The sequence below is a fragment of the Strongylocentrotus purpuratus genome, unplaced genomic scaffold (assembly GCF_000002235.5).
Source record: "Strongylocentrotus purpuratus isolate Spur 01 unplaced genomic scaffold, Spur_5.0 spur5_scaffold_1, whole genome shotgun sequence".
In the NCBI taxonomy this organism is placed as follows: Eukaryota; Metazoa; Echinodermata; class Echinoidea; order Camarodonta; family Strongylocentrotidae; genus Strongylocentrotus; species Strongylocentrotus purpuratus.
Genome location: NW_022145594.1, coordinates 47,448,749 through 47,472,547, shown reverse-complemented (window position 1 = coordinate 47,472,547; position 23,799 = coordinate 47,448,749). Strand labels below are relative to the sequence as shown.

Below are 23,799 nucleotides of genomic sequence, written 5' to 3'. Positions count from 1 at the left end.
TGAAAAATCTAATGCTATTCTTCTTACACCATAATGGTACAGTTTATCTATTTAAAAAGAATGATTTACAGTATCAAACGCTTTAGAGTAGTCTAAGAAGACACCAACTGTATGCATGCGTACATCTAAGGCACTGTATATCTTATCCACCAAAATTAATGTAGAATAGCATGAGTGGTAGTGTGTTTTAATGGAGAGAGAGAGAGAGAGAGAGAGAGATTCGAGAAAGAGAAAGAGGGATGAGGAAAGAAGAAAGAAAGGAGAGATAGGGAGAGGAAGGGATGGAAAGAGTGTGCAGAGGGAGAGAAAGCGGATAGAGGGGGAAATGTGGGTGAGAGAGAGAGAGAGAGAGGGGAGGAGAGAGGGAGCTTCACGATCTAACTAGCTACCATTTAAATGTATGTTGTGAATCGTGAAAGTCTTTAAGTTTATGAAGAAATGTTCATATCAACCTTGCGTGCATCTAAACATAGCTCAGTTTCCCTTTAAAAGCACAAGATAGGCAGATTAATATTTTCAAGACGAATTTTGCTTTTTAATTTGCTTTTTAATTTGCAACTATGTAAGTAAAGAGAGAAAGAGAGAGAGAGATGAAGAAAGAGAGAGAGAAAGAGAGAGAGAGGGAGAGGTGGGAGCAGATCAGAGAAGAGGTTTTTAGGGATGCCTTTTTTCTTCATTAATCTACCCTAAGTAGAATCAAAGCACACACACACCAATCCATTTTCCTCGCTCACACTATCGCCCACAGTACCTCATTCTCACCCATCCACATGCCCCCTCCCTCGCCCACATTTCACATACCTAACTCACATGGTTGCGTTGCCACATTAATAAATGCCCAACACCCTTTCCCATACCCATATACCTCATACCCACACGCACCTTCTTAATCCACCCACCCTCCCCCACCTCGCCCATCCTCACTTATCCCAACTTAAACCACTTTCACCTACTCTTACCAACGTACTTACCTAACACTAACCCACCCTACCCCCATCCCAAACTAACCCACACCTCTCTACTCCTCCCATACCCATGCACCTACCACTTACCCCACCCTTTTAACCCACACTCCTACTTTCACTCCACTCCCACTCGCCACACCCTTACCCATCCTAAACTAACCCACACCGTCCGGTTAGGCCTAATACACCCTACCCACACTCGCTAACCCCCATGTGACCCTAACCCTCTGGTGTTCCACCATACACCCCACATCGGTTCAAAATCCAGGAAACACATGCATCGAAAGCAAAACAAGGAACTTGTCGTTGTGTTCAATTTATTACAAAGGTGCCATACTACCATGCGAAATTTACCAATTTTATCAATAAAAATCTTACATAAATATATCATGTGAAATAAAGTGGTGCAAGCTCTATGTGCATACTTTAAAACAATACCCTGCATAAGCAGGTTAAATGATAAACAAAATTTAGGCTTACATAAACTATCGCGTTTTTTAATACTGTAGAAAACAATTCGACAATTTTTAATATTAAAACATCCGAACAATCTCTTTTAATAATAAATCACCATTCCTTAAAATATAGCTTCCATGCATCATATTTTTCACAAGATACAAACATGTACGTAATTCTTTATACTTAAAGAGGAGAATATTGTGCTTTGTAAATATTTGTGCGTGAACATATCATGTCAATCTGTTTAAATATTTATTTTCTTTAACTTCAACACCCGCTCACATAGTTTACGTTTTTATATTTGTTTGTTTGTTTTATTTATTCACTATGTAAAATAATTGTTTACAGATAATAAAATTCAGTGGTTACATTGAGATATAATACATAGTAGGAACAGTGCATAAACAATAAATGTTTGAAGCGCAACGTCCCTAAGATAACATAGTTGATAATTATTAGGTATAGATAGAACATGGTTTAAAATAAGACATTCTGACGTTACAAATATAAAACAAAATACAAAATCATGCCCCTTAATGTATTTGAATAACAAAAACAACGAAATACACATTACCTCTTTTTGACAAAACTAGCACTATAAAAAATGGACCTCAAAAGTTAACAAGCATATTTTGAGCATATTTTAATGCTAGCATTAACCAAATTTTTGCGACTACAAAGAACTGACGTAACTGATTGCTGTGGTATACATGAAGCAATCATCATCAGAAACACAATACAAAATCAGATGTGTACTCATCAACAATAATGACAGCCCATGAGACCAACAAAACAAAAATGCATACGTATATATCTTAATTCGATGTACAGACTAGTGATGGGGGGTGTTTCACAAAGATCCTATGTTGAAATTATCTCTAAGTTGGACTTAACAATTATGGAAAGCTGTTAGCATCATTGACAATATTTTGTAAACATTATTTCAAAAGGCATAAAATGTTGATTCAAATCATTCATATTTTCTATTATCTTGTGAGATTTCATGTCCTTGATCTGGAATTTATGAAAAGTCTAAAATACTTTAGAATTTTTGCTTTTGAATATATTTAATTATAAGGTTACAAATGGCTCTCCATAATTTTTAAGTCCAACTTAGAGTTAAATTCAACTTAGAATCTTTGTGAAACACTCCCCTTTTAACGTAGGGTTCATCTGTCATACTGTGTGAATAAAAATGCGAGAGACAAGGTGATCGAGTATTGCCTATCTTCCTTTCCCTTGTGTACATTCGATGGGGAAGGGAAGGGGTGTACCCGCTGTATACGTCATTCAAATACACGTACTGAAACCAGGACTCTAATAGCAACAATTAAAAGTAGTCAATAGAGCTTTGTATTTTTTCGCGAAGATGCTTTCAATTTCAAAACAATAAATCGTTAGCTTTTCCGGTCTCTCATAACCAAAAGTGAGACATTTCCTCATCATTGACAAAGATTGTGTGAAGATGAGAATATTTTCCTCATCACCGTAAATTAGCTCTTCTGTCTTACACGTGATACATTAAAAGACTCGTTTTGCAGCATACTATGTACAATGCTTTAGTCATTCTCATGAAGTTGATCAGAGCATATTGATCAAAGCATCTGGAACCAAGAGCTCTTAGCGGAGCTCACAGTCCTTTTTAGGGTTTCTATTCTTCGGATAGTATTACATGGTGTAACCCTCAAAACTTACCTACGCTATATACAATATGTTTAAAGTCAATCAAGCGAATTTTTTTTTGTGTGGATGCAAAAACATCAATTCCATTTACAATGCACTCCGAATATTATACCAAGGGAAATACATGTATTTTGGCGTTAAAATACATCTCTATGAAGAAAAACTCTTCTATGCAACGGTACCCAAGATGGTCAAAGGGGATTAAGGATGTTAAAAGATCCTGAAGGACTAATAACACCATGACGGACTAAAGAGGGTTTTTGTTATCATAAAGTGACGGGCCACCAATTTTCTCAATGTAGACTCAACGATTTAGTGCACATAGTTGGTTAGAAGTACCTCCTTACGTTCTTTCCCATTCTATGCATATCTATACACATGTTTGAAACAGTCACTATCCATTTTTTTCATAGTCCACATGATAATAGATAACATCATTTTAGTCCTTAAGAGGAAGATGTAATATTTTGAGAAGATCCTTTTTTTCTCAATTGGCTCTGTTTCTAAAAAGAAGTAAATCTCGGTGGAAAATCCTATAGATTATTATAAAGATACGAACTTAATCTTCTTAAGGGCAATTTAAAATATTCTTCTTCTAATATCTTTTTAAAAATCTTGGCCATTTGGGAGAATATTATTGTATCACGATGCTCCATGGAAATTATCTAGCGATAAATTTCTTTTGTAATTGTCCTTCTATAAGTTCAGGGGAAAAAATCGGAAAGAGTTTCGAGAAAACTACTCAAGGGCAATTTCAATACGTTATTATACATACATATCTCATGGGAATCGTGTTAGGATTACGTAATACATGGTTGTAATGTTTGCAGATGGACAAGGTAACGGGTCATTTCTCGAAAGTCTGTGGGATCGTGCTGAGTCCTTCTTACTCTCCTTCAATAATCATTATTATAATCACTCACAATCATCATATATGGGGTCATGTTGGGTCAAGGGTGAGGGGTCAATTCTATCTGGAAATCCAAGCCTCCCAGACTTAGGTTTGCGACCAATGGGCGGCTTTATGGGAGTTTTATACTTGCGACTTGGACCTTCCTGTTCACTGCCCTTCGTAAACGACAAATCTGTGTAAACCCGGTCTCCTCCAATGGCGTTTTCTGGTACCTTCAAGTTCATGTATTGCAGTTCACCTGGAGCTTCCTTTCCAAGGGTCTCTGTGGACTTCCTAGAATGTGAGGCGAGATTCAGATACGCTAATGCTGCTTTAGGAGAACCTGTTCCCTTTGAAGTAGGCTGTTCACTCAAGTCATTAACCGTCATCCTCTCCAGTTTTCTAAGTCGATGGCACCCATAGAGGCCTAACAGCAGGAACAGTGCATACGACGCCGCCAAGATTGCTCCAAGTACTATTGAGACAGGTGAGAGTGTTCGACTGTTCTCAGTGTTGAGTGACACTGAGTTAACAGTCGGACACTGACAGACATGTTCTGTATGTCCCAATGAGGTTGTTGGGTTAAATTTGGTCGTCGATATCAGAGCACCCGCAAGAGAGAGTGTTCGACTGTCCCCAGCGGATGATTCTGAGTTAACAGTCGTACTTTGAGAGACATGTTCTGTATGTCCCAATGGGGTTGGTGGGTTAAATTTGGTCGTCGATATCAGAGCACCTGCAAGAAGAAAAAAAGACATGAAATATCGCTTCAATATATTACATTATTAAAGTCCTTATGGGCTTTTCGTTAACAATCCTACGAAATGATTTTCTTAATCTCAAATGTATGGATGTGAGCGCGAGTTGCAAGAGGGGTATTCCTCCCTTCGGGTGGTCATTTATTAGAGATCCTATAAATAATCACTATTCCTGATTAGATTATTCATCATTCAGTACCCTAATGGCTACTGTAAACAAAAATCCAGAGAAGTTCCGATAATAACACATTCGTAAAGACTTTCGAAAAATCAACATACCCCTGTTATTGATCTTTTGTAAAGCATGTGTGAACATAACAATGACGTATGCCCTTATTCAAACACGAATTGATTGATATGAGGAAGACCACAATCCAATTCATGATATGAATAGTTTTAACATTGCAATACTTATGTTTCTATGTTCTAAAGGTCTCATACCCAGGTTAGTCATGTCTAAGGTTTTTTTTTTCTTAATTAAAAAATACATTAAAATATACTCGTAATTCATGTAACTCAAGTGAGAACTTTGATTCCCATAACACAATAATTTATAAAGGTCCTTCTTTATGGAGCAATCTCGCTTTTGCATTACAAATCAGCCCATCTCTTAATTCTTTTAAACGCCGTTTTGAATCCCATCTTTCAAGTTTGTATTCGTAAAGTGAAATGTTATATATTGCATGTTTGTTTCTTTGTATTATTTTGTCGTTTGTTTGTTATAATTATGTGTGTATTCTTGATTTGGGGGTTCAACGTACTAAACGGCTATTTACTCTTCTTTTTTGTACCCCTCTTTCTCATAATTGTTTTGTTGGTCTAATTACTCTGTACTGATTTCTATTGGACCTTTTATTTGATTAATCTGTTGTGTATATACATGTATTTTATGTACGTTGTTTTTATTGAGAATGAAATAAAGACTGGACTGAACTGAATTCAACAGAGCAATCACCTGCATGTTTGCACGTTACTCCGACATCCTGACTATGTCGACAGCTGTTCGCTTCAAAATATGTGAAGGTACAGTCAGTCAGGCTGTTCTCTGATCCAAGACAGGAGATACCTTCCAGAAAGACACTCCCAACTCCTTCACCGAATGCTGCTTTATGTAGCACGTCTGAAGCATCCGTGAACCCCAGCATTCTACAGACCACGTCAGCCTCTCTCAAGCCCCATCCAACACCACACAATGTCCCCCAGGATGTGTTGTAGAACATCTCAACCCGTCCTTCATTCCTGCTTCTTCCATCGACAAGACGAACTTCAAAATGCTCAATCGTCGTGTCTTCTGAAAAGCAGATCGTTTGAATAGATTAGCAAAACGTGATGGGAGACATACATGGGGAAGTGTCATGTCTCTCACGTTACTGTGTATTTTGGAAATGTGTTATGGAATTGGGAACATTATATTTGTTGTTTTATGTGATTCAGGGTTGGCTATCAGCGTAATAAAGTCAACCAGATGTACTGACATATTAAATGAAGTAGGTGCCGTATACAGCAACAACAACTACAACAATATCACCGACTTTAATAGTGATAATATCAATAATGATGACAATGATGATGATGATAACAATACTAATACTTATACGTGTAACAGTAATAACTTTATTGTTGTTAAAATACATAAAATATTCACGAATCAAAGAGACCATCATTGGGACTACAAATCAAAGAATATCAATCTGCGTCCCAGAAAAAAACGAAACCGGGAATTATCGATGGTTATCATAACTTAATCACAATTATAATTAATAAATGACACATATTTGGAAGGCTAAGTTCCTCCTCTTTCATGTAATGCAACTCATATGATGGATATTTCACGCCTGATTGATTAAAATGAATTTGAAAAGAGGAAACCATAAAATCATTTGGCGGACGTTATCTAAATTTTAAAAAGAAAATCACATTTCTAGAAAGTTGAGTTTTTGCCCTTTTTATATGACACCTCAAGCAGGAAAAAATGAGCAAGGAATAACAAAGTTCTGTTTGTTTAAAGTAGTGCTTGCATTTCCGAAACCTTATCAAACGAAATCATTTTCAATGGCTGCCTGCCGTAGCAACAAGCAGAATTGACAAAAGACTTAACTCTGTTTCGTTGACATTCAGCCATGCATGAAGTATTTCGTCTACTGCTGATTGTCAACGAAACATAGTTAAGTCTTTTGTCAATTCCGTTTGTTGCTACGGCAGGCAGCCAGTGAAAACGAATTCGTTTAATCAAATTATGGAAATGCAAGCACTACATTAAACAAACAGAACTTTGTCATTCCTTGCTTGAGGTGTCATATGAAAAGGCAGAAACTCAACTTTCTAGAAATGTGATTTTCTCTTTGAAATTCACATACCGTCCGCCAAATGACTGTTTGGTTTCCTCTCTTCAAATCGGTTTTAATCACTCATGTGTGAAATATGGATTATATGAGTTGCATCAAAGGAATGCCGCTTTCTGTTCATTCTCCTGGTTTAGACTGATAAGTGGAAGACATAAGCTTCATTGTGTCTCTATTATCTGCTAGTGAAATATTACTTTTACAAAATAGTATTTATTTAAACAGAAAATACCAATAGAGCACACTGCAGCGGCATCTTCTGTATGGTCACAGTTGTGAACTCCGAAGTCGCTATGAGAGCATTCTGCCAAGTTGTTTTCTGTTCCAACACATGCGACATCATCAAGGAGAATGGTGCCAGAACCTTGGCCGTAGGCGGCGCTTCGACGTGGTACACTCCATGCCCCGTTATACCCAAGCATTCTACAGACAACCTTGGCATCATTCGAATCCCAGTTGTCATCACAGATTGTACCCCAGGAGCCTTCGTATAGCACCTCAACTCGGCCTTCTCTGGAGTTTGGGCCATCTACGAGACGAACTTCAAGAGGAGGACTCTCTGGTAGTCGGACTTTCAGAGCAAATAGAAGATAAAGTTGATACAAGTTCAGAATTTCATATCATAAATGCTATAGATATGACAGAATTTCGGGAGGTCAGAAATTGTTTTAGTGTATGCTGAGTAAACTTAAGCATATAACCATTTTAGAAACGTATATAATCTTTAAATGGAAGAAAAAATATATGTATTTGATATCAATTGAACCATTAATAAATATAATTTAAATCATAGAGACTTTAAAGGGATAGTTGAATTCTGTTTTCAGACCGCAAATGCCTTCAAAGTGCATGGTTATTGCTCTTATTCTTATCTATGACATTTCTAGTAATTTTAGACCCCAAAATATATGAAATTTAGCCAATACAATATTACCAATTCAGCTCCACTTTTAAAAAAAAATGCGGTGACTGTTAATTAATTATTTAATTAAAAATAACAATACATGGGCCGGCTGGTTGTGTGTAATATAACCAACACGAAAATGCCAACAAAAAAGCCAACATCAGCATTGGCTGACATACGACGAAAATGGCGCGATTTCGTTTTTTCAACGGCATTTTCAAATTATCTAATATTTGTGGTGGTACACAAGTATTAGAAATCGTTATATTTATGAATATTTCAGCCGTCTCTGAACCGATTTTGTTCAAACAAAGATGATTTTGTCATTTAAATTGTATGTTTTTTTGGAACTCAGTTTTTCATTATCTCACAAAAAAATTATTTTGAGAAGCGCCCTCTGCAACAGAAATCAACTATCCCTTTAAGAGAACACATCACCATTATTGACATAAGAGGTAAGATAATTTGTGCGAAACGAAGTATAGTATTGAATAAGATTAGAATAGTCAAACGTCATAGATAGATTTCAAACATCAATTGGGTCAGTAAATTGTGATGTTGACATAGTTTTCTCTCCCTTTGGAAACTACTATAGCACATTATTATATGTTCTCTTAAAGAAAGCGGTCCTGAGTAGTATATTTGGATAAAAATACATTTCAAACAAAAGGGAAAATTGTCCGGCACTACGTCACAGTGATATTTATTTAGCGATTCGGTCAAATTGAGGTACAGTCATTACAACTTCAAACAATTCAATTTTAACTTTCACCAGTCTGCATGCTTCTCTGATTTTCCTGCTTTCTTTTAGGGGAGCTATCTATTAAGTTTGGATTTTCTTATAATACGTCCTCTCTTTAACGAGTGGGGTCCATAAGTTTTGAATTTTGAACTTTAATCCCATTGTGGCTGTACTTTCCTAGAACAGTAAGCAAATATTAATCGATTACGAGGGTAATGGTGCAAACTATCATCACCGAGGCGATGATAATTTGTATCCATTGCCCGAGTAAAGGAGGTTAATATTTGTTTTATATCCTACATCGGCAATAAGGTCTATTTAAAGTGAATTTTACATAATAATAAGAACTGATTCTGCAGACAAGTTAGCTTCAGCTAGATTTTACAAAGCGCAACATGCATACATGTAATACAGTCGATGCGCGCTCATTTGACATTGACATTGACTTTGACATTTCGCGTAACCTATTCAATGGGCAAGGGCGGGCAAGTGGGGTAGCAGCAAAAAATTACTTTACAAAAGTACTATCTCAGGTAGATCTATATTTTATCATGTGACCTCGTTTAGACCAATCAGATTGCAAGATTCTTAGTATGCGGGATATCATAGATATTATCCAGGAAGATGCTGCCTGAGCCTTCACCATATTTTGCATAGCCAGTGTAAGTATGCGTATATCTCACCATTAGCGCAGACAGCACCATCGTCTTCGCTATGTCCACAATTATGCCCCTCGCCCCTATGAATCTCATATCCATTGTGGGGGCATTCAGATAATGATTGGTATACCGTTTTCAGAACACATAACGCCCGCATCCTCGTTATGTTGACAATCATGAATTCCAAACTGCTGGGGACATGATTAAGGAATAAATTGCCTTTGCCTTCGCCATATTTTGCATAACAAGTATGAGACTAAATATAATATCTCACCATTAGCGCAGACAGCACCAGCGTCTTCGTTATGTTCACAATCATGATTCTCATATCCACTGTGGGAGCATTCAGCAAGGTTGCGTTCTGTCCCAAGGCAACCGACATTATCAAGAATGATGCTCCCAGAACCTTGACCGTATCCAGCATCCGTGACTGCTCTCACTGCGGTCTGATAGCCAAGCATTCTGCATACAACTATGGCGTCTCTCAAGTCCCAGATGTCATCGCAAACTGTTCCCCAAGAACCTTCAAAGAACACCTCAACGCGACCTCCGTAGGCGGTTCGTCCACCAACTAGACGAACTTGTAGATCTGGATCTAATTTTTTGGTTTAATCCAAAAATGATGGGCGGGAGTTGTAGGTATTAAAGATTATCATACTAATTGTAATCCATTACTTCATTTGTTATCATCCCCTGATATTTCTGCATGTCTATACATTACATGAGTGAGGAAGGTCGCCATCCTTAAGAACTTAGCCGGTCATTCACCAAAAATTGATGTTGTATCCATACAACCTCCTCGTCACAAATTAACATGATCAAATTGTTTATAAATAGGCCTCAATGTGACGGTTAGAGCTCACCAATAACTATATCAACTATAATGATTAATCGCTCCCGAATCGCTCCCCCTTCGTTTATGAGTAAACAGTAAATGTTTCGAGTCCCACTTTGACACCCACATCCTTTGCCACCAGGCGCGCCGGAAGCAGTTTGGGATTAGGGGAGGGGGGCAAACATTCCAGGGGGCTCACCTTTCAGGGGCAGTGGCGTAATGAGCAAAAACGTTTGGGGGCAGAAGAAAAATCTGCATCACCACCACTCTTACATGTTACATGCAGACCCCGCGAAACGTTTTTCAAAGTTTTTTGTTTAAAAAGGAGCTGTGTTGTTCAGTGGGGGTTGTTTACACCAACTAGGTTGTTTAAAGAAAGTTGTTTAAAAAGGATCTGTTGTTCAATGGGGGTTGTTTACAACAAAAGGGTTGTATAATGGGGTATAATTTGGGTTTGATACTCTGAATAAGTGCATTACTACTTCTGGGTCTCTATATAGGTATATGAAGACTAACAATATGGTAGGGTAATTCTGCAATTTGTGAATTTGCGCCAAAACAGTGCCCATTTTGCATGAGCGCGCATGCACGCACGTATAAACTGCATATATAGGGATGCATGCAATCTCTATGGCAAGGAATTTAACACACGTTATAACCGAGTGAGTGCGCGATCAGTGCCGTTTTGCATGACGCGACGATTTTAAAGAGAAGGTTGAGTTCTGGGAAGAGGTGAAAAATAATTTGTAAGCATTACTCATTTTTATTATGCAAGTGTGGAAGAACATCAGTTAAGACATGTTCCCTGAAAAGCATGGCTCTTCAAATGCCTTCATATTCTAAATATGCATGTAACATCGTAAAAATCGGGGGGCCGGCTTTTTACGCCACGTGTTCGTGTAGTCCCATATACAGCTTTCTGTGCAAGTGTTTGTAACTTTACCAAGACTTGGCCAAATTTCTTATCATTTTGATGATTCCAGAACCTTGCAATACACACAAATTCTTAGGGTGCGTTCAATCGAATTTTCGAAGCTAGAATCACAAACATGAATCACAATTCAAAACGCCGTTACAAAAAGCAAGGTCACTGCGGTTTGCGTTCAAGCGATTTTTCATCAACGCTGATTCTAGCTCATTGCGAGCCAAACCACTGCGCATCACACTGCGCAGTATGGCCCAGGAACTTCGGCGCGCGCTTTCTGGAATTGTTTACGGCCGACTGTCGACTGCTGTTTTGAGCATAGATCGCAATAATAAGACAAAGAATGAGAAGGTGATAGAAGGAAGAAACAAAGAATAACATAAGGAAAGACAGAAAGATAAAGTCGATAGAATGATTAAAACAAAGAATAACATAAGAGAAGGTGAAAGAAGGAAGGAACAAAGAATGACATAAGGAAGAACAGAAAGAGAAAGTGATAGAATGATTAAAACAAAGAATAACATAAGAGAAGGTGAAAGAAGGAAGAATCAAAGAATAACATAAGGAAAGATAGAAAGAGAAAGTAACAAAATGATTAAAACAAAGAATAACATAAGAGAAAGTGATAGAATTATAAAAACAAAGAATAACATAAGAGAAGATGATAGAAGGAAGAAACAAAAAATAACATAAGGAAAGACAGAAAGGGAAATTGATAGAATCCTTAAAACAAAGAATAACATAAGTATAGAAGGAAGAAACAAAGAATAACATAAGGAAAGACAGAAAGAGCAAATGATAGAATGATAAAAACAAGGAATTACATAAAAGATGATAGAAGGAAGAAACAAAAAATAACATAAGGAAAGACAGAAAGGGAAATTGATAGAATGCTTAAAACAAAGAATAACATAAGTATAGAAGGAAGAAACAAAGAATAACATAAGGAAAGACAGAAAGAGCAAATGATAGAATGATAAAAACAAAGAATTACATAAAAGGTGATAGAAGGAAAAAACAAAGCATAACATAAAAATAGAAGGAAGAAACATAGAATAACATAAGGAAAGACAGAAAGAGAATGTGAAAAAAAGGAAGGAACAAAGAATGACATAAGGAAGAACAGAAAGAGAAAGTGATAGAATGATTAAAACAAAGAATAACATAAGAGAAGGTGAAAGAAGGAAGAACCAAAGAATAACATAAGGAAAGATAGAAAGAGAAAGTAACAGAATGATTAAAACAAAGAATAACATAAGAGAAGGTGAAAGAAGGAAGAACCAAAGAATAACATAAGGAAAGATAGAAAGAGAAAGTAACAGAATGATTAAAACAAAGAATAACATAAGAGAAAGTGATAGAATTATAAAAACAAAGAATAACATAAGAGAAGATGATAGAAGGAAGAAACAAAGAATAACATAAGGAAAGACAGAAAGAGAAATTGATAGAATGCTTAAAACAAAGAATTACATAAGAAAAGGTGATAGAAGGAAGAAACAAAGAATAACATAAGGAAAGACAGAAAGAGCAAATGATAGAATGATAAAAACAAAGAATAACATAAGAAAAGGTGACAGAAGGAAAAAAAAAAGAATAACATAAGAATAGAAGGAAGAAACAAAGAATAACATAAGGAAAGACAGAAAGAGAAAATGATAGAAGGAAAAACAAGGAATAACATAACGGAACAGGCCACGATGGTATAGTGAACGCAAATTGCATGCAAAGCGGGCGCGCGGTTTTTCCCAAACCGGAAGAGGCTTCGTCATACAATCATGATTGAGAACTCCGTCCGTTCAATCGAATTTTAGCGACCGTGATTCTTTTGAATCATGATACAAAACGCATCTTTTTCAGCGTTTCATGTTTGTGTTTTCAAACACGTTTATTTTTACGACCGACGAAAAAATCGCTTGAACGCATTGCGTTTTAAACTAAACGTCTTTAGAAACCGTGATTCTAGGGTGAAAAAGTGTCGATTAAACGCACCCTAATATGCTTTCTGGTCGGTTCCACACCGTTTCTTTCACAATGCAATCGCATGACCAGAACTCAACTTCATCTTTAAGTCTACCTATATTCTGACATTTGCGTACAGATACTGAAAATTTTAACTGTGAACTTACGCTATAAGTTAAAAACTTGGTTAATAGAAAAGTGATTTCAATTCAGCCATTGAATCCCCAGTCACTTAGAAGCGCGTCGGTAGCTTGGTCGGCCATGATGTGAAATAAAGCTTTTAGCCAACATGCACTTTACTGGCACGTGACACATGACGTCATATGTAAACAACACTGTCTAAAAGCTCTCGTATAGCAAATATAGCAGTCATGAAATTTTATACAGCGAATGTTTAACAAAATTACTTTCGCTTCGAGCAACATATATATATGCTATATATAGCTATATATTAGTGCCCTTTTGTGAGGCATTAATCCTCATAACTGTCAATTATGACTTAAGGACGTAGGTCCCTTAGTTGATTAGCATAGTAGCACACATATGATTAAGCAGTCACGCAAAAAATTATCTAGATGTATTAGAAATAAATAATTTTTTAAAATCCTTCCCTAAACTGGGGTAAAATAAATATTCCACCATTATGACCAACAGTGTATAACCAAAAAAATGAGAAAAAATCCCGGAGAATCATGTCATTTCAGCAATATTTGTAAATCACTGGTATGGAATTAAAATAAACCACGTTTGAATTTTATGTGGGGGCAACTGCCGTTTGAATTTCATTTTGGGGCAACTGCCCCCCAAGCCCCCCCCCCTCCTCCATCAGTACGGCAATGTTCAGGGGCTCATGTCTTCTCACCCCTATAATAATTTTTAAAAAAAGCTTTCTCATCTTCTCACAATATTTCCACGATATGCGCTATTGCTATCATAAAATCCTCCATTGATAAATATAGGGGCATTCGGAATTTTTAAGAAATTTAATTCTTGTTTATTCACCTTATCTTTTAATTGAATATAATTGTTATGTGATTTAATTCCGATTTGATTCCTTTTTATTTTCTTTTTGGCTGAAAAATACGAATCATTTTTACTCCTTTACTGTAATTTTTTTTTTTTTTTTTTTTTTTTTTGGGGGGGGGGGGGGCGGCAAAAATGCATTTTTTGTTTCGCCCCCCACACACTCACACACACACTTTTTCGTTTAGGAGGGCGACCACCCCCCCCCCCCCCCCCCCCCCAATTCGGTGCCTATGTTTGCCACTTTCCGCCCAGGTAATTTAGGCATTTAGGCTAATTGGGTACCCGGTAGCAAGATATTCTTGCAATGTCAGTGCGCCGAACGCCTTACCTGGGCCGCTTGGCTAATGCCGGGGAAATGATAGTACAGCGCTTAGAAACATAAGTATTTAAAATATATGAATGTTACTATCATTATTCTTATTATCATTAAAAGGAATGAAAAGTCGATGTGTAGGTTTATGACACGCCCTCAACGATTTTATCTTCTCGTTAAAACAATTCAACTGCATTTTCGACTTCAACGACAGCATTTCACTGAAGTGATGAGAAAAACATCATGACTGAATATTGTTTTTGAGGACCAAACTTCCTTGTATCCAGAGAATCCTGAATTATGGGGATTTCTTTAAAGTCAAATATGGAGGCATAGAGGATAGTTGAAATATTCATTCATCCATAATCATTACATGTCGAATCATAAGCTTGAAAGAAGTTAATTTATTTTGGTCTTAGCTCAGTGAAAATTTCACATAGGTAATACAGTAATGTAGGCAATTACTATCAGCATCAATGCATTGCATTTGTTTGTGTACGTATGTAAGCAAGTTAGTAAACAAAATGACAGCAGTGACGGCATTAGTAAGAATTATACACACAAGGTACCTTCTAACAGGAACAGTCTAACACGCCCGATGCGATAGCCGAGGGTGCTTGGACAGTTTTGGAGGTACCGAGTATGGGTAATTTTTCTAATGCCCGAACAAAATGATGTGCGTTATTTGTTTTATAAGATTATGCATGGCCCTAAAGAGGATTTTTTTTCCTATTGGGAACCGGGGGAAAATGCAATGAATTATTGATAATTTATTGCATTTTTTTGTTTGTTTTGTATTTGTCGGGGCGGCGACGTACCCTAGCCCCCACTGCGTACAGTCATGATTCAGTGGCTAAGCAATGGCATCGTTACTGTGAGGCCCCAGAATAAAAACTGTGTCGATCAGCTATATTAGTGCCCTTTTGTGAGGCATTAATCCTCATTACTGTCAGTTATGACTTAAGGACGCAGGTCCCCTTGTTAATTAGCATAGTAATACACACAGTCACGCAAGACAAACAGTCGCAAATTATTATTCAATAAAATCTGAGAATATATACAAATATTTAGATCTATTAGGAATAAATCATTGTCAAAATCATTCCATAAATTGGGGTAAAAATAATTATTCCACCGTTATGACCAACAGTGTAAATATGACTAATGCCATGAAATTGTTTAGCCTATATAGCGTGTACTTGTATTAATAACAAAATTACATTGTAATCGCTTTCTATATCAGCTAAACGTACATGAAACCATGTAGACATTATTAAGTTCTCAATATTTTTACTCCAAATTCCCTTTTTGAAGCCATAAATTAAACTACATATTCATAGTACACCAACATGTGCAGTTGACAATATTTGTCTTGGATTAAGGTTGTGTATTTCTTCATGATGATTAAAGATAAACTTGAGTTCTGGTTTAAAAAAAAGGAAATGAATTCTTACAGAATCAAACGAAAGTTACACTGAATGTTCAAGATTACAAATAAATGTAATTTGCCAAACAATTTTGGTAAAAAATGTATACTGGCTGAGTAATGAGCATAGAAAGATAAGGAAATCAAGGTAAGTAGGCCCGGCACCATTCATGTAATCCTATACATCTTTCTGTGTACAGTATTTGTTACTTTAACAAGACTGGGCCTAATTTATTATGATTTTGATGACTTCAGAACCTTGCAGTACACACCAATACTTACATGCTGCATGATCAACATTTTCTGGTCCATCCCACACCTTTTTTTAAAACAATGCAATCGCATGACCAGAACTCAACTTTATCTTTAAATGCACAAATATATAAAGTTTAATAGGAGGTCAAAGGTAAAACAAACAAATTTCCCTTCCGTCACGCTTTTGTAGCTACTAGTATTTGTTTTTTAGTTGTATCAATGACTTACAATACAATTTTGCAGACTTTATGCTCTTTGATGTCTTGTTCTGCAACGTACTTTTAGGAATTATTTTCAATGCTTTGATCGATGATCGAAGATTTAACTCCTCTTACCCAAACTTTCATTGCCATAATAAGTGACCATTTCACCGCTGAAGTACACCAGAGTAAGATATTTGATGCTTTAAATTGTAATAACATTTTATTATGTCATTATCTCAATGCCTGCACACTTTACTTGTCCCTTCTGTCACTCTCACAATTTTCGCCCTTCCCCCTATCAAGATGGATGGTTCCAGGGCTCATGAAAGCACTGACAAACAATAAATAATACCGGCATGGTTACCACAAAATCCAAGAAGTGCCTTTTAGGAGAGTGAAATATTTATAAAAACAAGTATCACAAAAGACGCCGGGCGGGAAGCCCAGCCCCAAATCATTATATCACAGGTTTTCAAAATAAGTAATTTTCATTTTTGTATTTCGGGGGAAACTGTCAACAGAATAAATTATGCATCAATATAAACATCTTTCAAAATACAAGAGCAAATATATACATCAAAATGTGAGAATCGGATGTCCATTCTGTCACGCTGGACTTACCATACTAATAAATAGAACATTACATGGAGCAAAACACGTTGACTTTAAAACCAAATTTTGAAAAATTACGTGGTCCTTATACATACAGTCAAACCTGCTTTAGTGACCACCTGTCTACAAAGGCCACATTTGTTGTTTCCCTTGAAAATGATTTCTCATTGAATCGTGTATATAAGGAACCTGTCCACAAAGACCACCTGTCTACAAAGGCCACTTTTTGTGTTTCCCTTGGGTGGTCGCTATAGACAGGTTTGACTGTACTTAGAAGAGTTATCATAGAGGGCAAAACAACAAATAAAACAAATCAATTGAAGAAAAAAATAACAATGTTTAATGTTAAGAAAATGTTACAGTTATGTTTTGATACTTATCGGGATTATATTAAAAAAATCAACACAATAGGATTGGGGTCATTAATTAACAATAGTCTGTTATAGTGGCATTACAAAACTCTCTTTCATGGTAGGTCTGCAAGACAAACTCATTTTCATGGCGATGGTTAAACTGTTTGATGTGTCATTTGTTAAATTATGCCCCAAAGTGGCTTTTCAATTGATGTCCGAATGATGTTAACGGGATAGTTGAGTTTTTGTTTAAGACCGCAAATGCCTTCAAAGTGCATGATTATTGCTCTTATTCATATTTATGACATTTCTAGTGCCCTTTTAGAACCTAAAATTGATATGAAGGTAAGTTTAGACCCCGAAATGTGTGAATTCAGATTGAATACGATCATACCCATTCAGCTCCACTTTAAAAAAAAATACGGTGACCGTAAATTAATCAATCAATAAGGGCCGACTGGTTGTAGGCTGTGGGACGAGCCACCGAAAACGTCCTAGTTTTTTTTTAAACGGGGTCGGATATTTTAACTGAAGACAGCACTCTACTCTGTTTGATAAGAACAGGTAAACTGGACTTATTGTATTCCCTTTAATGACCAATAAAAGGTTATTTAGGGGGATGCTTTACATGACCTTAAAACGAGTAAGTTAGGATTGACAAATCCTTAATACATCCTTATTTGGGCAACCACACCACCTCGTGATTTGGGCGACGCGATGGGCTTGCTGTGATTTGTCATTTCGCATCCCATATGCTTGTTAGAATGAACAAAGTACATTCAATTCTAGAAATAAACTATTTTCCGGGACTGGCCTGGGTCCTGCTCAATAGGCCTGCTTGGTTCTTGCCTCAAGAATATTTGGAGGGGACGCGTCTCAAATTAAGATATGAACATGGCTTTGCACTTTTTTAATACAAATATTTGTAACTACAAATTTGTTCAAGATAACGAATAAAGAAAGGAGTGGTAGTCTCTCGAATTTGAAACATCCCCCATCCACATTTTGGTGTTTGATGATAAATCACGATGAAGGAAAACTTTAACAAAATCTAGAGGGCTAATTTCTTGCCTAATTAAGGGGCCGCATACACCCTTCTCTCCCCCTATCATCAATGCCTCAAGTTATCAATTCAACTGACATTTACCTTGATAATTAAAAAGAATTGATCTAGGTCCACTACTATCTATCATATTTTTAGAAAATGTCTCCCAAAACTTGACTTCTCACATGATCGTCATGACTCTGCCCCCAACCAGAAGTGAATCACAAGACAGGAGATAGTCCCGTAAATCACTATGCTTTTCAATTGTGACTCGTGTATTTCAGTTATTTTTTTTTTTATTGTATTGGGATTCACTACTACACGGTACCCGCTGTTTAAAATATAACTTGATGGTTGTCTAGTTGCAGATATCGTTGGGATTGCCCTTAATATTCCGACCCCCTTCCCTGCATCGCGCCTCTTTTCAAAAGCATACAGTACATAAATCAAATTAAACACAATTTTATAATATTCTCTCTAAGCCTATTATACTTCTCCTATTGAATTCGTGTGCTTTTTGTCTCACAGTGCGCCTCGGAATGGTTTCCTAGATAGATGGCGCAATATGAGAGCGTTATATTTTCCCCATATATTATTACTTATATAATTGTTATTATTATCATTGTTATTATCATTATTATAATTATAATTCTCATTAGTATTATTATTATCATCATTATAATATAGTTGTTATTATTATCTTTATCATTATCATGCAAATGGAGGCGAAGTCGTCGAATAGCCCGGATATTCAATAGATGGGTAAAATTCTGCACAATTAAAAAAAAAAAATCAAACACCAACAAAACGCCATTGAACGATCATTCACAAATGCTTTGATATGCATAGGTGGATAGTAAATAGGGAAACACGGGCTTATATGGCAGCATTTAAATGAAAGGGGGACCCAGGGCCGATATGCAAACAAAATGATCATAACTAATAAACTCAATCATTAGCTATTAAACTGAATGTTTGTTATATCCTTTACCGGTGACTCCTCAAATGTTTGGAAACCCATATTTCCAAGCTAAGTATGACGAAGAAAAACACAAATGATTTCTATATAATCACTTTAGCTAATTAAAGTACAAGGAAAATCTATTTTAATCCAACCGCTGTTCAATTTGCATGTCACAAAACAATCGAATATAGAGAGTACAAAAAAATGACCATTATAAGCAGGTCAATAATAATAATGTGGCAAAATTGCAAGACGATGTAAAATTCATAAAATGTTTCCATAGTTGTTTAAATGTGACACACGTTTGCTTATATTTACACTGATATTTGCTATATAAAACCATTTGTTAAAAGGGATATATATTTTGTTTTCGTTAATTCAATACATAATGGTTATAATCAATCAATAGGCTATACATTATACAAAATATTGAAGAATCAATTCTAACTAAAGAAAGTAATAGACAGTTATAAAAGTCTTTAAAGTAGTTGAATTGTTCGTTAATAAATCTGACTTCGATTATAGAACCCCTATAAAAAAAAAACTACAAGAATGATACAATAAAATCAAACCCAATCAGCTCACTTGGACCGATATCTAACAGAATTCCATAACCAAGTCTCTCAGTAAGGTTTACCTCTCATGCTCAGGGCGAGTATGATCACCACGGGATAAAACACCAAGGCCTTCATTCTCATCCTCATCCTCATCAAAGTCCAGATCAGATCAGATGCTGAATGACTGATTTAAAAAAGAAAGAATTATATGACATCTACTCAAAGGTCTAGTTCGATATTGATCAGCCCATCAAAGCAAAGAAGTGAAGGCAAGCGTGGACCAAATATATTTTAGTCTTTATTTCCTCAATCGAGTTCAGCGCTTTACAATTATCTAGAGGAATGGGAAATTATCCAAATAACAAATCGCTTAAGATGTGCTTAGAGGTGATTATACTACGCATGCTCGACACTTTAACATGAATATGAGAAAAGAAACTTTGTCATTGCATTGTAGTCTGCATACACAGACTCACTTTAACAATTAAAACACAGAGCCATAGCAGATTGACGGTTCTAGGACAATTACCCCCTGGTCAATCACCACCGGAAAATTACCCCCGAAAAACTACCCCAAGGACAATTAACCTCCGGAAAATTACCCCCTGGAGAAGTATCCCCCCCCCCCCGTAGACAATACCCCTAGAGGATAATTACCCCCCGAAAACCAACTTATTATCAGGATGGACTTCCCCTTTAACAAACAGGGGGTAATTTTTTATTTATTTATTTTTTTTTTTTTTTTGGGGGGGGGGGCTAATTGTCCTCAGGGGGGGGGGTGTCCTCGGTTGTCCTGGGGGCAGGGGAGGGTAATTGTCCTCTAGGCTTTTTTCAGGGGAGGGGATAATTGTCCTCGAGGGGGGGGGGGGAGAGATGTAATTTTCCGGGGGATAATTGACCTCGGGGGGTAATTTTCCGGGGGGGGAGTAATTGTCCTCGGGGTTGTTTTCCGGGGGGATTTTTCCGGGGATGATTGCCCAGGGCGTAATTGTCCTGATACGCAGATTGACAACATCAAGTACTCGGGTTAATAAAAGGTTTTGGCCCCAAATTGCAAAAATAGGTTTGACAACGGCTGTTGGCGGTAGTGTCAAACATCAGAAACAACATACTAAAAATCTAATTTTTTGTTCTTCTTCAAAATGGCATCCAAGATCGTCGCTATTACCTTAAAAATAGCCATAAATCGTGATACATCTATATAGAGATGGGATTTTGGCATCTAAGCCTTAGCTTTGGGGGTCGAAGAATCCATTCATACTACTTGAATGCTAAGTCTCCTCCAATAATAATTTGCTTTAAATAGATGCAGAAAAGCAAGAGAACAGAGCAAAAACTTTTTATTTGAGTAAAATCGGATAACTAATAAGGAAGTTATGATTTTTGTTTAAGTATGAAAAACTATGAAACTTTGAAAATCACTACACAAATTGCAAATTCTGTTATCAGTTTGTGACGTCATTGCGTCACTATTTATCAATTGCTTTATACACTGATGGTCGTAATGGTGGAATAATTATTTCTACCCCAATTTCTGGAATGATTTTGACAATGATTTATTCCTAATAGATCTAGATGTTTATGCATGCCACACACTCCATTGCTACTTTGTTGCATTCCTCTTCTTTTTCCTTTCTCCAAGCTCTCTATCCTCCTCTCCTCCTTGCCTATCCCTTTCTTCTATTTTTAATTTTCATTATGTATTTGTGTATTCGGGCGTACCCATTACGCGCTCTGGTTATCGGGTTTCGCGCCTTCCTCCTTGTAATACAAGTTCGTAAATTGCTTGAACAGATGTCAGATATGTTGTCAAATTGAATGGAAGAATATAAATGTTCACTTGAATTGAATTGAATAGATAATAATATACATTCTCAGACTTTATTGAAAAATAATTGTGAATGTTTGTTTTGCGTACCTGCTAAAGCATGTGTGTGCTACTATGCTAATCAATTTTAGGGGACCTATGTCCTTAAGTCATAACTAACAGTAATGCCCCACAAAAGGGCACTCATATAGCTGATCGACACGGTTTTGATCCTGGGGCGTCACAGTAACGAAGCAATCGCTAAGCCACTGAATCATGACTGTACGCAGCGGGGGCTAGGGTACGGGACCGCCCCCACAAATACAAAAAGAAAAGAAAATGCAATAAATTATCAATGATTCATTACGTAACGTATAGTGAATGGGAATGGGCGAAGATCCGTCCAGGAGGTAGAGGTCAGTGGTTTGCGCTGGCAATGTTCAAGCGAGCGAAAATCAGACAACCGGAGCAATATGTGATTAACGATAGACAGCGACTTAATCTCTACATTGTCAGTGCGCGCTAGCGTTCGCGAAACAGACCGAAGTTCTCCTCACGCTTCGGTTTCGCGTATGTTGCACGCACGCGAATGCTGCGGTCGCGTCGTCCGTAGTATACCCGATTGGCCCCGAGTCAGGCCTTGGGAAAGACACATAGTTTCGTCATGCTACAGTCCCTTTACAGCCCAAATGCACTACTTATAGCTACTTGCGCCCTCTATACAGCCAACAATGCCTAAGCGGTACCCATTGATCCCCATGATGCCCTTTTTCGTATGTTAATTGAGAGCTGATTTGATGAGATAACCAGCACCTAGCTACCAATGATCTTCCAGGGACTCGGGCCTAATCCCTCCATGCCAAACAAGTACAAAGGGGCTTTAAGTTAATAAATGAAGATGATTTTTATAAAGATGAAAAATCTTCTTTTTCTTCCTTATATCCTTTTTCTCTCTCTCCTCCTCCTTCTTTTTCCCTTTTTATTTCATCTTCCTCCTCTTCTTGTTGTTCTTCTTCTACGTATTGTGCTGCATGCTTATGTAGTTGATGAATATGATGCTATTTCATGCATGTAATGAGAGATCCATGAAACAGAGCCGGGCAGAAAGACCGAGGAAAAAACAAATAATGAGGATATCTATAAGGGGAGTGTCACAATGGGGGAGACTTTTAAACACAGCATGCCTATACACCATACCACCTCAACTGCCAAATATGATTCCCCCACCCCCATCCTCCCCCTCTCTCCTCTTCAGTTGTCTAAAAGAAAGTTTAAACCTTATGCGATCACCAAACCCTGCCTACAATCACAATATTCATCACGACTTCAAAATTACAACACCCTAACTTGATTATTTGAAATTAATCAAAGATATGAATAACGATCAACAGTATATTAGTATATTAGTATATGACAAAGTCATATACATTGCAACTAATTTGGAACAGACGATACATACACTGTAAATTAGTTCATAATAGGAGTTCTTCATAAGATTACTAGTATTGCTTTTGACCGTGCCTCTTAGACGGAAAGTAATTAATTTTTAAAAAGAGAATAGAAAGTAGATAACAATGGCAGCCACTAATATTCTGTTTCCAATCCAGTGTAATCAAGCGAGCCATCATTATTTTCTCTCTTAGACATGTTGGATGTCCAAAAATTCTTTGACAAGCAATATAGGCCTATTGTGATGGTAATATCAAACTCGTCAGGTTCTTGGTGTGCGGGGTTTCGGCTCAAACATTCTCTGACAAAATAATAAGGGTAATAAGCTGTCTTCTTCCTTCATTTTCGGTCTTCTATTACTTTTTTTGGGGGGAGGGGTCGGGAGCACTTTCCCTGTGCCCTCTGGATCCGCCATTGCTGAGCCTCAAACTTTATTGTAGATGGACCTCGTTTGGAAAGTAAAAGAATTTTCTATTATAAACCTTGACTAGTTTTCACGTAATGCGTTAAGCAGGGCTCCCACTTAGCCGAGTTGGAACCTCGAGTTGTGGCGAGCTGGCGTGATCTTATGGCAAGCAGTTTTATCATTAATACATATTTCTTGATATCAAGAATTCAATTCTTGATATCACGAAATCGAATTCCTGATATCACGAAATCAAA

General features: G+C 36.9%; 1 protein-coding gene across 1 annotated transcript; it reads right to left on the bottom strand.

Annotated features, from left to right (window-relative positions):
- Nucleotides 1-2,015: 2,015 nt before the first annotated feature.
- On the bottom strand, nt 2,016-10,247 carry LOC584336 (deleted in malignant brain tumors 1 protein-like). The gene is made up of 4 exons (XM_030978375.1): nt 9,679-10,247; nt 7,332-7,670; nt 5,713-6,048; nt 2,016-4,735 (listed from the first exon to the last, which is right to left on the bottom strand). Exons 1-4 carry the CDS (start codon nt 9,863-9,865, stop codon nt 4,023-4,025), a joined length of 1,575 nt encoding a protein of 524 aa, XP_030834235.1. The 5' UTR covers nt 9,866-10,247; the 3' UTR covers nt 2,016-4,022.
- Between the last annotated feature and the right edge of the window lie 13,552 nt (nt 10,248-23,799).

Excerpts from the sequence above, each read along its gene's own strand:
- LOC584336 (XM_030978375.1), bottom strand. The coding sequence starts at position 9,865 with ATGCTTGGCTATCAGACCGCAGTGAGAGCAGTCACGGATGCTGGATAC. Across the intron at positions 6,049-7,331 it reads CGCTGCAGTGTGCTCTATTG|AAGACACGACGATTGAGCAT; the intron begins GTATTTTCTGTT and ends TCTGCTTTTCAG. Across the intron at positions 4,736-5,712 it reads AGTAACGTGCAAACATGCAG|GTGCTCTGATATCGACGACC; the intron begins GTGATTGCTCTG and ends TTCTTCTTGCAG.